The 16,407-nt window shown below is 37.0% G+C and overlaps 1 protein-coding gene across 16 annotated transcripts in view; it reads left to right on the forward strand.

Annotated features, from left to right (window-relative positions):
* ATP9B (ATPase phospholipid transporting 9B) overlaps positions 1 to 16,407 on the forward strand; it is a 175,229-nt gene that overhangs the window by 43,520 nt on the left and 115,302 nt on the right. For all 16 annotated transcript variants that reach the window (XR_015706407.1, XR_015706409.1, XR_015706405.1 and 13 more), the window contains one exon: positions 7,278 to 7,329. Coding sequence is in view for 12 of the 16 variants with exons in the window: in XM_087765007.1 (XP_087621133.1) it covers positions 7,278 to 7,329 (52 nt within the window). In the remaining 4 variants the exon portion in view is untranslated. The remainder of the gene's footprint in view (positions 1 to 7,277; positions 7,330 to 16,407) is intronic.

The following is a 16,407-nucleotide window of genomic DNA, read 5'->3' on the forward strand; positions in this document are numbered from 1 at the left end:
AATCCTTAGTGGAACCTAGTCAGTGACTAGTCTTTTCTAAACTTCTTGGTGCTTTTACTCCTATTTAGTGGAGTAAATTACTTCTGATAAAAAAAAATCCTTCAGTAGATATGCTCTCCTGATATATTTTGTGCTTTCTTATTTGTTAACACATCTCATTTTACTTGGAGAATTTGGAGAACTCGTAAATTGCTAGTGGATAGAGATTACTTTCTTTTTTCAACCACATATAAGAAACACCTCTTCTGTTTGTTTTGGAAAACTTCTGTTTCCTTCCCTCCTGTTTCTTTTATAGTCCAAAGAAAGAACGGTACATCCAAGTCTCATTTGGTTTGCTGCTCTCAGCTTGAAATGTATCTATTTTCATGTAGTTTGAACTATTCCTTGCTTTTTTTTCTTCCTTCTTTTGTCTGCTATCTGTACTGTCTTTTTGGGCCTGAGGAGCATGTACTAGCATAGACAAGATTAGCACTAATATGTCTGGCCTTTACATCTGTTTTGCCTTACACCTTGCTATCTCAGAGTGCAGGTGAAGTCAGCTTGCAGGTGCTCACTTGTGCCTATTCCAGATCTTCTAGGAGACTGAGAATGAGATTTGCTTTGGTTTTTTATTAGGAAACTTTTTAGGGCCTTCTTAATCTCTAAACCTGGAATTAATTACTGTAGAGTGTAGAGAAGACTCTAATGGCTACATAGGTAATCTGCCTTCCCTGAAATTTACTGAGATCCATCGGTCTGTTAAATTATGCTAGAATTTGGAAAACTGGAATTACTTTGGGGGTCAATCTGTCTTGTATGAGGTAGGTCATTAGCATCTATTTCAGCATTATTTGCAGCAGCTTACAGATCATATGTTGTGAGTACCTGAAGTTTCTAATGAAAAAAGTAATGCTTAAGGCTTTAGGGCAATGAATATAGAGTCCTTTTTGATGACTGTTTTACTCAGGTGTCTCAGTAAGATGCATATAATTGTTTGAATGTTTTATTTCAGCTTTAAGCTCCCACCTGCCCTAGTAGAGCTTTTTTTCCTTTTGGCCTAGCTGGGGGTGTCGCCAGACTAATGAAATTAAATGTTTTCTGGTTCTGTTGAGAAGTGTATTGTGTTGGAGCAAGCAGTTTTCAATTTCAGAGTATGACTCTTAAGCCAAAGAACTAGTCGGGGGTGAAATGTTCAATTGCTCACTCTAATGGCAAAGGAACAAGTTAACATTGTATTTGACTGGAAGATGCATCAACAGCATTTCTGCAGTGAAATTAATGACTCATTTGAGCTGAAGATCTATATGTTAACTAGTGACTGCATCACAAATACTAACAACTTAAGTGAAAGGTTTTTCTATATTTAAACCTGGAATATCCTCTGATTATTGTCTTTTTAAATAGACCTGATTAATTTCAAAGCAGCTCTAAGTGACCGCAATGTGCTTAAAACAGTTTACTTCCAAGTAATGTATCTATTGTTTCAACTGAAAATTTTGTAATGCACTAATACTAGGGCAGGAAGAGGCCTGAACAGAAGAAACTATTGCCTGTTTTTAAAAGCTAAAAGACATTTGTATATGTTAGCTGAAAAACAGTCCCCTGCCTCGAGCAGAGATGCTACTTCCTAGATGTTCTCCTTGGCTTGTGTTAAGATACATTTTTAGTTTCCAATGGGAGCACAGGTGTGCATAGTGTTCCTAAATAAGACAATTGAAGGGATGAGTTGATGGGTTCAGATATTGTTATTTAGACACTGTAGCTTACTGACAGTTTGGAATACATTTTGGAGATGTGAAGAGGGCATAAAACTTAATAACACATTTACTTAATAATTATTAATAAGACATTTACTTAATAACATGTAATAATAACACAATGTTTTAAAACGTGGAACAGTAATGCTTGATCTCAAAACTCTGAGGGCTTTTCTTGGAGCTGTAAAGGGACACAATTGTTTCTTAATCTCAGGTGTAAAGTGAAATTAATCCAATATTTGTAAGGATTGCAGTTAATGCTAGCATGCAGTATTGCACAGCATGCAGATGCAAGAAGACAACTGGGAAGTGCCTCTTCCTGCTTGCTTCTAAGTTATAAATGGAATATTTTAGTCACTGAGAAAAGTACATCGTTCATTACATGAGTGGAGAAGAAAGGACAGTAAATGCTAATTTCTGAGGGTCTGTAACTATGGGCAGTTGTAGGAGAACTGGAAGACTGACTAGAGAGCTGGAGAAGCTTATGTAAATAACAATTTAATGATAATAACGTGAGAAAAATGAAAAAGTAATTTGAAAGCTATTAGAAATGGTATTTTTCAAGTGAACATTGTAGCCTGTGTTGCAGGGAAGTGTATGTGTGTTTGTGGGTCGTCTTCTTTTCCACTCTGGCTAGTATTCCTTGATGGCATGGAGTTAGCCATGGGAACCCAGAAGCTGGGGAAGTACTGACCCTGTGCTGACTGTTAGATCTGTAGGAATGAGTTTGTACGTCTGCAGCATAGACAAACACTGAGAGAAAAGGAAGCCCTCCTTTTCTGGAGCTCTAATTCTGCCCAGACTTAAGCAAAACAATGTATTCAAGTCATTTTCATTACTTCTATATTCAAATTTCAGTATATATCAATAAACGTTTCTAGCTTCATCTTCATGGTAATTGAGATTACATAGTTTCTTCATGGGTTTCTTAATGCTTGAAGTTGTATGTGTTGTCATTTTAACTTGTTCCACTTTGATAAATATGACATGAGAGGGCTAACATGATTGACATATTGCTGCTGTTTGTCTGTGACAATGTACAACAGAACTTAATTTTCTCCATAATGAGGTGTTAAAAGATTTTTGTAGCATACTTGCCATCTGTTTCTGTGCAGTCACTCTTTTATAGTGACTAGGTACGTCTCTGCAGGGGGATCTTTGCTCCCCAGTGTCAGCAGTAATAGTGACAATGTTTTTTGGTGTCCAGTACTCTGCAGTACCTTTCTGCCCACTTCCAAAATATGGAAAACCTGATGAAAAACGAGATGTCAGTCTTAAATACTGTTGTATTTTGGTGGTTGGTTTTTTGGTTTGGTTTTGTTTTTTTTTTTTTTTTCTCCTGAGGGAGAAAGTTAAGACAAGACAGTCTCTAGCCTTCCCTATGTGGCAGGATACATTCAGATATGTTAATGCAGAACAGCTTACGTTATTTTACAGGAAAGAAAAACAAGCAGAGAGAACACATTAAAAAGACATGAAATCAAGATACATTTTTTCTATTAAAATATGAAGATGATCACACGACTAATTTGATTAGTCTACAACTTCCTCAACAGGGGCAGCAGCAGGGGAGGTGCAGATCTCCTCTCTCTGGAGACCAGCGATAGGACATGAGGAAATGGAATGAAGCTGCATCAGGGGAAGTTCAGTTTGGACATTAGGAAAAGGCTTTTCACTGAGAGGGTAGTTGCTCACTGGAATAGGCTCCCCAGGGAAGTCGTCATGGCACCAAGCCTGTCAGAGTTTAAGGAGCATCTGGATGATGCTCTTAGTCAAATGGTTTAGGTTTTGGTAGTCCTGCGAGGAACAGGGAGTTGGACTCAATGATCCTTATGGGTCCCTTCCAACTTGAGATATTCTGTGATTCTGCCCAATTTTGTCAGACATAAAGACTTGGATCTTGGATAGCAAGTACCAGGTGAATATTTTATTTACTGAATGTGAAACATGCGTTCTCCGTGGAAGTTGGTAATGATATGTAAAAACATACCTCATTCGGATTATTAGAACTTCTATTTAATTCAGTATTAGATCATTTGACTGTTATTTTTGCAAAATTTTTGGGTGTTGGTCAAGTGTGTTAGCTTGTTTACAAGTAACTGGAAGTTTGTAGGCATGAAGCCAGTAACCTGAAACTTGTGTAATGGATTTATGTCAGAGCTGGCAGGGCAGCTGCAGAAATGTATAGCTAATCTATATGAAGACTGGATATCTGTTTAATTGTTATTGTCATTTAAGGAAAGATTTATTTAATTCTGAAGTTGCATTTTCCCTTTCCTCTTTTTTTCCTCGAATAGGTGCAAAATAATACATATTAAGGTTAATGTTTTTACTGCAGTTTTTTCCAAATCTGAATATGAGATATTCCTGGTTGAATCTGGGCTCATGATGGATAATAAATTTCACTACATGTTTAATTATTTTCTGATATAAGGCAAGATTCCAAAAAATGCTGTACTAGCTGCAGTTGCAGGTGAGCAGCCTCTTCAAGGTGAGTACTGTTGACATACAGACAAGCACATGAATTTTTAACTCTTTGTGCTTTTACAAATAAGCGGGAATTGCTGCAAACCAGGAAGTATCCATGCATGAAAAAGCATAATTTTAAGGTATGAGGAGTTTTTTTTGCTAACAGCATAGGATTTATAGGTAAACCAGAACATGCGTCTATTTTCTAGTGTTTCCAAACTTGCTTGTTTTCCAACCATCTTGTTTGCTTGAGATAATACTATCTCTGTAGCCCTTCATGGCCCCTCTATACCGAACTTCCCATCAATAGAGAATACAGTTGCACTGCAACCAGTCCCGCTTCTGAATTGGTGTCCTTGAGAGTATGTTACAGGGAGTGGCAAAAGGTACCTGCCTCCCAGAGATTTAGAGGGTTTACATCATCTTATTCTGAAAGCTGAGCCCATATAACACAGAATCTGGCAGTTGACTCTGATAGATCTGTTCAGATCACACTATTCCAAATGGCACTGTTGTGGCTGCATGCTGATCTCAGGAAGGCTTCTTTGGAGTAATTCAAGACTTTGCCTACAGTATCCAGGATGTCTTGTGGTCAGAAATAAAGTTGCTATAAGAGTGTGGCTTTTCAAGAACCAAGGCAAATGTTAGAGTACAGCATTATATACTGGAAAAAGCATCAGCTTCTTCAGTGGTGTTGTCTGGTGTAAATACACATTTATTTTCCATTATGAGTGAGAACATGTGAATTTTTTCACTCTCTGAACTGATTTTTATGGGTAGTCAGGCGTAGTATTTTGAAGGTCCCCCACACTAAGTGTCATACAGAGCAGTGTTTAATTATCTTGACGGATGTATTTTGAGCTGTTTTATTGTATGTACTTCTAAGATTTTTCTTTTGACATGCAGTGACAAAGGGGAAGTGGTGCCTTCAAAAGAATAAAAGGTGGAGGGTTAAAAATGAGTAACTACATATCTGGTTTCAAATCAAGCCAGTTTGAGAATGCTGGGTTTCTCTTCTGTTCATAGCAGTATTGTGTCCTTAAATGTTGAGATGGAGGACTGGCTTGACTCAAATGACCAAAAATACCGCTCTGTATTTGTGTTGATTCTTCTAGGAGGTTTTTGAATGTGTTTGCTGATGCTGTGGTCTGGGCTGTTGCCTAGATTCCTTTTGGGATAAGTACATTCAGAGCTGCTACATGCTGAATGCACTTGAATTTCACATAAAGATAATTTTGAACCATTGCATTTTTCTTTGATCATTACATCTTTCTAATAACCCATAGAATTCGTATCTTCCACTTTGATACAGTGAATCAAAGTATCCTGACTAGGATTACCCTTATAAAATTTACAGTTGGAATTCTGTATGCTGCGTTCAGCACATGAGATGTTCCATTGCTTACTGCCTTGAATTGAAGTTTTCGGGTTAGCTTGACCCTGTCTTCATTGCTGTTTCTTCTGTATAAAATAACTAACCAGTTTTCTATAGCTGGTAGTTTATGTACAAAATAGAGCCGCAATTGAATTGTTATTGATGTATTAATTTTGTATTTTTATTATAATTGAAGTGTGAAATAGGGAATAATTGTGTAGTTTTCAAATGCTCACATACTGAACATGCTTCTTAACTGTTTATGTTCAGTAAATTCAGTCAGGTTTTTAAGGCTGAAATCCGAGGTTCATGTATGCCATGTGGTGGGCTTTGTCAGCTACATTTATTTTCTTTTCCACTCAAATAGACAGTTTAGCTCTTAAAAAATAAAAGATGAACCTTAAGTATGGAGTGGCTTTCAAGGCAATATCCACCAAGTATAGCAGGAAAACCTGAAATTTATTCTCAAATGGAGGTACCTTCTATGTGAAAAATGTGTGTTATATCCTCTTAACAAGTAATCTGAAATGAATATTAAGAAATATTTTTTAGCCTGAAACTAGTAAAGCCGTAGCTAATAATCCACTGAGATGTCTTAATTGGTTAACCATAGTCTGTAAATGAAATGCAAATGAATCTTTGTGTTTAGCTTCAGTATCAAACAACACAACATGTGGCATACTGGACAGAAGTTGTGATGGAAGAAGCTGCAGTTCAGTATGGTATCTTTTCTCATTGCTCTGTTCACTCTGGTCCCTGTCAGCTTAGCCTGTTGCTTTTTTCCTTTCCAGTCCTGTATCTCTCTCAGGTTTTGACATGTTGGTTATTTTTACTTCCCCCAGCTTTTCATTCTTAAACCCTATGTTGGCAATGTGTAAGTGGTGCTGGTAGATGCCTTGTGAGCAAGTAGTGGGAGAGCTAAGGATTTGGGTACTCATGCAGCAGATAGTATGTGTGTGGGAGGGTGGTCTTGTTCATTTTGTTTAATCTGCAAACGTTTAGATTGGCCTCTTTGTGGACAACAAAAATTGAAAATGTGATTTGATACAGATAGTTCTGTGCTTGAAAGGGAAATGGCAGAACAGGTGTGCAGAGGCATCTGACTGTGCATATGGCTCTATGCCTTACATATTGAGGAAGAAATTCTATTTATTTTTGTCTTAGTAAAGGAGAGGTTTATAGATATGTGAAATAGGAAAATGCTGTTCCCTGACTTGCTGTTTCCTCTGTGTATGTTTGTGTGTGTTGGGAGAGAGGAGAATACTTGATATACATGATGTTTGCAACTTGAGTGCCAAGGCAGGTGTTTTAAATATCACTCTTTTCTAATATATATGCTAACTGAGTGTCAGAGTTTTGCTCAGTGAAATTTTAAAAAATATTTCAATTAGATATTTATATTCTCAAACTACTGTTTTCAATCAAGAAAATGTAAATCTGTCGTAGTTCTTCAGGTATTTATGATTCGCTTATAAAGAGCATCTGAAAGGATTACCTGTTGTTTGCTTATTGTATAATTTTTCGAAAATATTGATTTCTGAATTGCAAATGCTGAATGTAAAGTACTGTGAGAAATCCCGTTTTAATTGAGTTTCAATCCAAGTGTGACCTTTTGGTGATAGATCTTACTGGACATTTGATTGGAATTAACTTTTTTCCTACTTACAAAAAATATACCTTTTTTCTCCTCTCCTCAGAATCAGCGAATCCCATCTGACATGGTGTTTCTCAGAACATCGGAAAAAACGGGTATGTTTTGATAATTTGCATTGGTTACATGATAAGTTTGTGGTTGTGGTAAAATTTTACATTGTGCTTTGTGACCAATTTGAAGTGGTCAAATAGACTGATGGTAGGATATCTGCCTTCATCAGATTAGTGGGAGAGTGTCCATATGTGAGAAATACAGTATGCTTAGCCTCTAAAACAGCAGAAATCTTACTGTGAATGTGAGACCTTTATAGATATGCTCCTCTTAACAATTCATAAAAATCATCTATTATAACAAAATGTTTAGTTAAAGCAAATGTTAAGACTACTTTATATTTAAGACTGTACTTGTTTAATATGACTTAACAGTATTTTAAATGATTTATGACTAATCGTTATCTTGCAACACACATTTAAATGTCATCTGATTGTATTTCAGTTATAAAATTGAAAAGAACTGAAATCTGAACCTACTAATATGTGATTTAAAATATTTTTTTAAAAATCTATTACAATGATCTAAAAACCTGAAATAACTGAATTCTTTTACTTAGAAATAATACTGCCTTTTTGGTCAGTCAAAAAAATCCCAACAATTTTCTTGAGTGAGAGAAAGAAAAGTACTTCTCGTTAGCTCTATTTCCCTTCACATGGTGATAGGGAGTACTCTTAATCTTTGAGAAACAAATATCTCCTTTATAGGAACCCTATAAATTATAGCTGTTTTGATTAAAGTTTAGAAATTACTATTGGATGCCCCCCATATAACTCAAATGAGTTTCCCTCCTTTATATTACCATTTCTCTTCAGATTCTGAAGAACTGTCTGATATTTGTCAGACAGCACTAAATTTCACAAAGCTAATAGCTGTGATATTGGTAAACCCTGTATTAGTGGCACTTGGTATTTCTCTGTGGCACTGGAGTTCTATCATATATTTCAGATAAAAGGCTAAATTTGCAGAGATCATTTGCAAGAGAAGACAAAAATATTTCTGACAGCCTACAGAACACTACCAGAGCTATGTATTTGCTAAAAGAAGAAGAAATTACTGTATAGTTACTGTGTCTTGTTAATGACTTTCAAATGCTGATTAGATGCACTAGATCATCTATAACTGGTCTGGACTGACAAGGTTTCCTAATAGTCTGTATATAATCTCCATCTTGGTTAACCACCCTCTGGTTTAGGATACATGGGCCTTTCTTTTTATTCCCTCCCACAGTACCACATTTTATTAAAATGCATAACGCTTCTGACAACTCAAATCTCTTGGATCCAGTATGATTATAAAAGGATTGATAATGTTTCTTTTTGGGCTACTCACAATGTTATCCTTTCCTACTGACCCAGAAACTGTTTCAGCTGAAATCACAGCTCCTAGAAAAGCAGAAAGTAGGAGGACTTCTGCACCTGCAGAATTACTTTAAACTAGGCCATTTTCATGTGGTGTGTAAGTGGTAGAGGGTCAATATGTGTTGAGCCAAAATTTTCCTAGCCCTTTTCTAGCTATGTTGGATTAGGTGTTACTTAGGATCCTTGTAGTAGTTTACATCAGATGCATTGTCACTGCTGGAATAAATGAACAAGAACAAGATGAGACAGTTGCCTAGCTTGCAACAAAGCAAGTTCTTAAGTTATGTATTTTGCGTATCTGCACTATAGCATGTTTTCCTTCCTGTTAATTCTTAAATTCCTGGATTCTGTTTGTGAAGTTATAAGACATTGTGTAGTCTCCCTTCCCTGGACTATTAGTTGAATGATGGGGCACAGGTATGGTTGTCAATGAACAATACAGGCCAGAAATGCATCTGCACAGGATACTTCTGTGTCTTGATTGGAATATGTATGGATAGTAAATCTTGAAGGACCACAGTTAGTATAAGTTAAACTATCTCTTTATCAAGATACGGATGGGGGGAGGGAAACAGGGTGAATCCCTATATCAAATGTGTGAAGAAAAACATTTTTGAAAGTAAAATTTATCAAGTCTACTTCAGTTAGCTTTTTTAGAATGTCCTGATTAAAATTTTCCTGTAAGAAGCTCCATTAATCTGCTATCTAGAAAATAAAGCTACTTATTTTAGAAGTTTCATGTTGTAACAATAGACTTTCCATAATTGATATTAAAAAAATGCTTGTGAGCACTTTGAAAGAGTTGTGTACCTACTATGTAAATGTTCATTATAATGTAAAGTGAGTAAAGAGCAAATTGAGTGAAATCTTCCCAGAATTCTGATATAAAATAATTTATATATGCTTCTGCTACACATGGAATGGGATTTTAACATTGAAAATGCACTTTCTATAAGCATGCGACAGGTTAACTAGTTATATTGGTGCTGCACTTCTTTAAAAACTAACAAACAAACAAAACCACACACAAAAAAATCCTCTGAACTTCAAGCATATGGCAGTAATTGTTTTTTGACTAAAGAGTGAACACTTACATCTGTAATTGTTTCTTCCTGGATGTTGCAGTTTTGACTGATTTATGGTTTAATTTATAGTTGACACTTTAAGTACTTTGTAAAACACATTAGTTTTTGCATGGTTTTATGTTCTATATGTAATTCTATTTTATCTTCTGTGCAATAAAACAGTTTAACTATAACTTGTTACTATAAATCTATAAAGAGTAAAGCAAAGAGTTTGAACCAATCTTAAAATCCAACCCACCCTCTAAGCTTCTTTTGGGGCAAAGTACTGTTTTCCAACTTCAATACTTACACTACATATTAATGTAGTTTGCAGCACTGCAGTATCCTATATCTTCAGTCAAAAAAGAACCAGTTTCATTTATAAATGGGTAGTTTACAAAGTTCAGCCTAAAACTGTTCTGGCTTCTTTTCACGCAAGCATGGTACCATGGAAGAAATGGGACAGTGGTGTGTGCTTGTTTTCCTCCCCTTCCACTTCCCACCCCACCCCCAAATGCAGTTTTAGGAATATTGAGTTTTTTAGGATACTTTCAACTCTACATAGCAGGAGCTGAATTTCAAGGAATCAAGCTTATTTTGATAAAACTGAATTCTTATTAATGTCTTTTTTTACTTTATCGGATACATTGTCTTTTAGCTAGAATGTCGTCTTCATATAATCTGATAGAATAACTTGATGCTAATTGCGTACATGTATCTAATTAATAAGATTCCTATGGTTTTTTTTAATCAGACTTTTAGAGAAGTTAGTCTAAAGGCTAATGTAGGTGGGTCTTTTCTTTTGTATTCATGTCTGACAGTCCATAACATTGGTATTCCTCTCTTTTTCATGAATGGAGGCAGCTACGTGGCTGTTTGAGGTTAGAGTTAGGATTACTTCCTGGGGGGATGAAGCAGGTGGAAATCACTCCTCAGATGTGAATTCTTTGCTGCTGTCAGGCTTCCCATATAACAGAGGTTTCCAAAACATCTTCCTTGGCTTGCAAAATAAAAGAAAAAAAAAGAGGAAAAAAAAAAGAGCAAAAAAAACCTCTGGAATAATATCTTGGGTTCATATATATTCAAAAAGGGGTGGGCAAGGTTAAGGCTGAATCTTGGGTTTGCTCATTACATATGGCAGAGATGACAAGCAATTTGGAAGATTTGTCCCATTTATCAGCCTTCCACTAGATTAAAGGAAATGTTCATGCTGCAATGGCTGCAAAAGATGGTTTAAAGGTTATTTTCATTCGGTTTATAAGCAGGCATCATGCCAAAAACAACTGACTACCTTAGTGGAAAGCTGTTATGCAAATGTAGGCAAGATCTGCATTATGCCAACGGAAAGCTCCCTTACAGAAATTAAGCTAGATCCTAAGTGGCCTTTAACATAGTTTTCAGGTTCTTTTTTAAATTGTTTGGCATGCTCCTTATGTTTTATTTGTCTATGTGCCATCTCAGTCATAGATCAAAAGCTAGACAGGGCATTCCAGACATCATCGTATAACTTTGTAATTGTCCACAGGAACTGCCAACTGAAGCAGGTGTTAATGACTTCAGCATTATGAGTATTATCAAAGATACTATGTTTGTAAAAGACGGAAGACAAATTTCAAAGATAAAACTCTTTCCTTCTCTAAGCTAAAATACTCACGGTGGCACCTTGCTTGTGCCGCGCGGTGGCACCTTGCTTGTGCCTCGGTTCAGTGGCTGGCTTCAGATCCAGGTCAGGAATTCCTGTGCTAACACACAAACGTGTTCTGACATGAACTGAAACTGCTCCTTCATGAAAATCTGGTGCATGTCTTTATAAGACTTGGTATCTCTGGAATATTTGTGCTGTTAACTTTCAAATGTGAAATTTTGAGAGGAACACAAATTTGATGGGGTGGCTACAGTGTCAAAAAAGAACGAATGAAACTTAATTTTTTTTGCCTTCAAACTTTTCATTTACCCACCTCCAGTAACCTCAGATTCTTATTATTCATGGGGCAAAAGCTGGCATATGCTGTGGCTGGTTCTGAGCTAAGCACATGTTGATTTTTTGCTATCAATTTTTGCTAGGACCTAGAACAGATGCCCGATGGAGCTAGCAGCTTGGCTTTTCTCTTGTTCATGTGACCCTTTCATCCTCTTAATTTTTGACAAAAATTCAAGGAACTTCATATCCTTGAGATCTTTGGCCTGCCATACTTGGTTGAAATTGGCCACAGGTTGAAAGTTGACATGGCAGAATAGTATTGTACATGGAAATAGGGCTAAACATGCTATTTCCGAAAGCCTCTGCAGCTGGAAGAGCCAAGGGATAACTACCTTTTGGGCCTGTGACTTGCTCCATAGAGTCTAGGACTATGAAGAGTTGTTTGTATTGTGTACTACTGCTAACTATTTAGGCTTATGGCGGATTAATCACAACACTTATGATACTGGTTTTTGTTAGTAGCTTTTTAGGAGGATAAGAATTGATTAATCGTAATGAAACTCTTTTTTGTTCCTGAGGTCCCCCTTGTCACAGATGCTTTGTGATGGTATGAAAAGTAGAGCTGGGTTTTCTCTTCAGCCTTTTCTGGTAGAAATTGAACTTCCAAAGGGGAAAGTGGAATTGCTTTTACTGGTCTACTTCAACTTTCCTGACCATGGTATTTGAATCTTGTACATCTGTCTTTTGCGCAGAGCTAGAATTTTTGGCAGGCACTTGATTCTGTGTAGAGTAACAGCCACTGCTTCTGAAAAAAAGTAGTTTTTCCAAGAGACAGAGTACTGCATTAAGATATTCCTCTTCTAAAAAACTTGTAGTTTTAAAAAAGCTTTTAAAAACTGTAATGGTAGAAGTCTAGTAAAATAAGGTCCACAAATGCACTTTAATACATCAGCTGCTGTAGGCTTCTCAGCAGCTACCAAATTGGCAAAAGACTTTTTTTTTTTTTTTTTGTATTGTTAGAGGTGATACTCTAGAGAGAGCAGCTCCCACTGGCTGATCAGTTCCACTGCTGTCAAGCATGCCGTCATGCACAAATCATCATCATAAAACAATTTTGTTATTGTTATGTCTTGATAAATCCAGTATATAGTAATTTACTGGTGTGGACATTCCAAAACATTGTATGTCTACCATTACAGCTGTACAATGGAAGCAATAGGGAAATGGGAAATCATTTACAAATTCTCACAGTCCTTTGATTGTGAAGAACCTTTAATTCTTTGTAAGGTAATGCCAATTGCACAATTGTTACATCTGGTATTTTTCATGCCTGCATTAGATTGTTTTGGTCTTACCTTTGTGAGTACTTTACATGGTATCTCAGAATCATAGAATGGATGAGGTTGGAAGGGATCTCCAGGTATCATTTGGTCCAACACCCCTGCACAAGCAGGGCCACCTAGAGCTGGTTGCCCAGGACCATGTCCAGAGAGCTTTTTAATATTTCCAAGGAGGGAAATTCCACAGCCTCTCTGGGCAAGCTGTGCCAGTGCTCGGTTATCCTCACAGTTAAAAAATAATAATTCATGTTTCCTGATGTTCAGAGGGAACCTCCTGTGTTTCAGTTTGCACCCATTGCCTCTGGTCTTGTCACTGGGCACCACTGAAAAGAGCCTTGCTCAGTCTTTGCACTCCCCCTCCATGTATTTATAGACATTAATAGGATCCTCCCTGAGCCTTGTCTCCAGGCTAAACAGTCCCAGCTCTCTCCGGGGTTTCCTCATATGTGAGATGCTCCAGTCCATCATCTTTGTGGCCCTCTGTTGGACATTCTCCAGTATCCCCATATCACTCCTGTACTGGGGGGCCCAGAACTGGACATGGGACTCCAGGTGTGGCCTCACCAGTGCTGAGCAGAGGGGAAGGATCCCCTCCCTCCACCTGCTGGCAATACATTGCCTAACGCAGCCCAGGATACCAGCTTTCTCTGCTGCAAGGGCATGTCGCTGGCTCGTGTTCAACCTGGTGTCCACCAAGATCCCTAGGTCCTTTTCTGCCAAACTCCTTTCCATCTGGGTGGCCCCCAGCATACACTGGTGTGTGGGGTTGTTCCTCACCAGATGCAGGATTTTGTACCGTTTCTTACTGAACTTCGAGGTTCTTGTCAGCCCATTTCTCCAGCATGTTGAGGTCGCTCCCATTGCATAGATCAGTTTCTTGACTTTCGCTTATGAAAATCCTTAAAAATGGTATATTTACTCAGGCATAAATTACTAGTTGCAAACATGTTTATATTTTTCAGAATTGTAACAAAAAGAGCAATCTTGCTTGTATTAAAGTTTGTAGTTAAGAGTTTTCAGGATTCTTTACTTGTAATTACTTTTAACAACAATGGTATGAGTAAAATGTGGGAATAAAATGGGAAAATCATTCTTCTTTTGAGGCTTTGTAGCAATTCATGTCTGTAGCAATATTACTGCCTCAGACGTGATGTTTTTTCAAAATTTTAACCATTTTACTGGTACAAACTATGCAATGCAAGTACAGGCTAAGTCGTCATTCATAGAGCTTGATTTGCTGTTGGAAGGAGCTCTGAGTTAAATTACTAAAGGCTTACTCCAGAGTCTACCTTCTCAAACAAAGTCCACTACTTAAAGAAAAGACTTATTTTGAAAATGATGAATTCTTAAGCGTGTCTCTGCAGAAAGAGAGAATTGTGCTGGCAAGGGCTAGTTTAAAAGGGCTAGTTTTGTAGATCTGAAAATGCAAGTATTAGTAGAACATTTGTGTCTTAACATGAAACGCCAAACCCACTGCAAGTTGAAATATAATAAAGGTGATGCAAGTAGTATCTATTTACTCTGGAAAGTTAGGAATAAGTGTGCTACAAACAACTTAATTGTCTGGGCCCCAGCCTGTTCTGGAACTTCAGATATTTGAAAATCAAACCAGAGGAAAAAATGTCAGTTTGGAATTCAGTTGTGCAACCGATGTCATTATTTATCTCTTTATTCTGCGGTAGCTGGTTTTATAATAAGGCTGAAGGAGTTGTATTTGTCACACATTCTGGAATTTTCTATTATGTTTAGAAAACAAGCGTTATAAAACCTACCTGTCTGGGAACTAAAATGCTTTGAAAATCTATTGCTATAGAGAATGATAAATGACTAGAGTTAAGTTTTGCACATACGGCCAGATAAAAGTTTATCTTCAGGGCATGAGTAGCTGCCAACAATCTGTCCAAACTACTTTAATCTGTTTCTATACTTCAGTTCCTATTCAGTTTTTAACATTTGATTTAACTCAGGCTTGAAATGTTTTGATATCTACTTTAAGCCACTGAGTAATACTGATTCTGTGTGATCAGCTACTTGTTTAAGATATAGTCAGATAGTATGAGTGTTATGTGGTGCAAGGAGGAGGTCTTGGCAGGCATTAAGCTCCTAATAGTATTGCTCTCTCTATATTATTGATGTAAAATTACACAGTAAAATGTTATTGGAAGACATCATATATATAACTCCCTAATTATTTTATTTTCTGTGTATACTTGGGTCACTGGCAGAATGCATGTGTTTCATTAGATTTGCAGCAAAATAAGCAGTAACAAAGAAATATTTACTATTTATTTATTTTTTGTATTAAAAAAAGACAACTAGTAAGAGTTAAAAAGAGTAAGAGTTGAAAAACGTTGATCTGTAAGGAGGCTGTGTATTGTATTAGGCATAAATTTGCCCGTTCCCACTCTCCAGTGATAAAGCATTGCCCCAGAATTTCCGGGCATTTGGTGGCTTGGCTGGAGTAGCAGTCTGAATATCTTGAAATCCCAAACAATTTCCCTAATTTTGGGAAACAGCTTAGAAAAGCTGAAGGTGAGAGTCGGCAAAGTGGATCTCAGAGGCAGGGCAAGTCAGGCAAACAAACTATATGTGTGTTTATGACTGATAGACTGTGGGTATGTTGTCAAAGGCTTTGAAAATAAAAGAGAAAGAAATTACTCTAGCAGAAGTTCAAGAATTCCTTGTGTAGAAGCAGTTTATAATATGTTTCCTGTGAAGTATTTGTTCATAAGATTGACACCATGCATTATGGTTTTTTAAAGATACTGTCACCTTTTTCTTCTGTTAGATTGTTTAACTTGGAGGGTTTTTTCTTTTCTTACCTGAAGGCTTTACTAGGCAAGCTGTTAACATTAACTTGATAATTCTTTGAAATGAATGGAAAATGTCTCTTGGTGGTCCTCATCTTTATAATGAAAAAGGAATTTCTGCATAGCCTATGAAGTGCTGATTATTAGGTCTAATGAGGAGTGATCTTGCAGTAGTTTTAAAGCTGTCTCACTAAAAATTTAGAAATCATCCTCAAATCAATCTTAATGTATTCATAAGGAAAGGATGGCTTGCACAGGTTAATCTGATTCTGACTTTCATATGGAGCTTGAGGTGTGTGGCTGGCTGGAGTCGGAATGGAAGCTTGTGTAGACTTGAACTACCTTAGTCCAGCAGCTCTCTTTCCAGTGGTAGAAAACCTGACGTGAAACAACCTTCCTTGTAAGCAGTACGCAGCTGAGGACACTCCTTCAAGTTGATTCCTATTGCTGCTGCTAAAATCTTGGAGACTAAACATTCTTTCAATGGATTCTGATATATTTGGCCGTATGCTTTTCTCAGCTGCCTCTGTTTGCTTGTGAGCTCTGCTTTCATCAAGAGAGAAAATGCTCCTTAGGTCAGCTATAAGCACTTTTCTTTGAGGTGTATATGCATATGTATTTTTTGT

This window comes from Nipponia nippon, unplaced genomic scaffold (genome assembly GCF_047370975.1).
Source record: "Nipponia nippon isolate SJK-2023a ecotype South Korea unplaced genomic scaffold, ASM4737097v1 scaffold_1, whole genome shotgun sequence".
Taxonomy (NCBI): Eukaryota; Metazoa; Chordata; class Aves; order Pelecaniformes; family Threskiornithidae; genus Nipponia; species Nipponia nippon.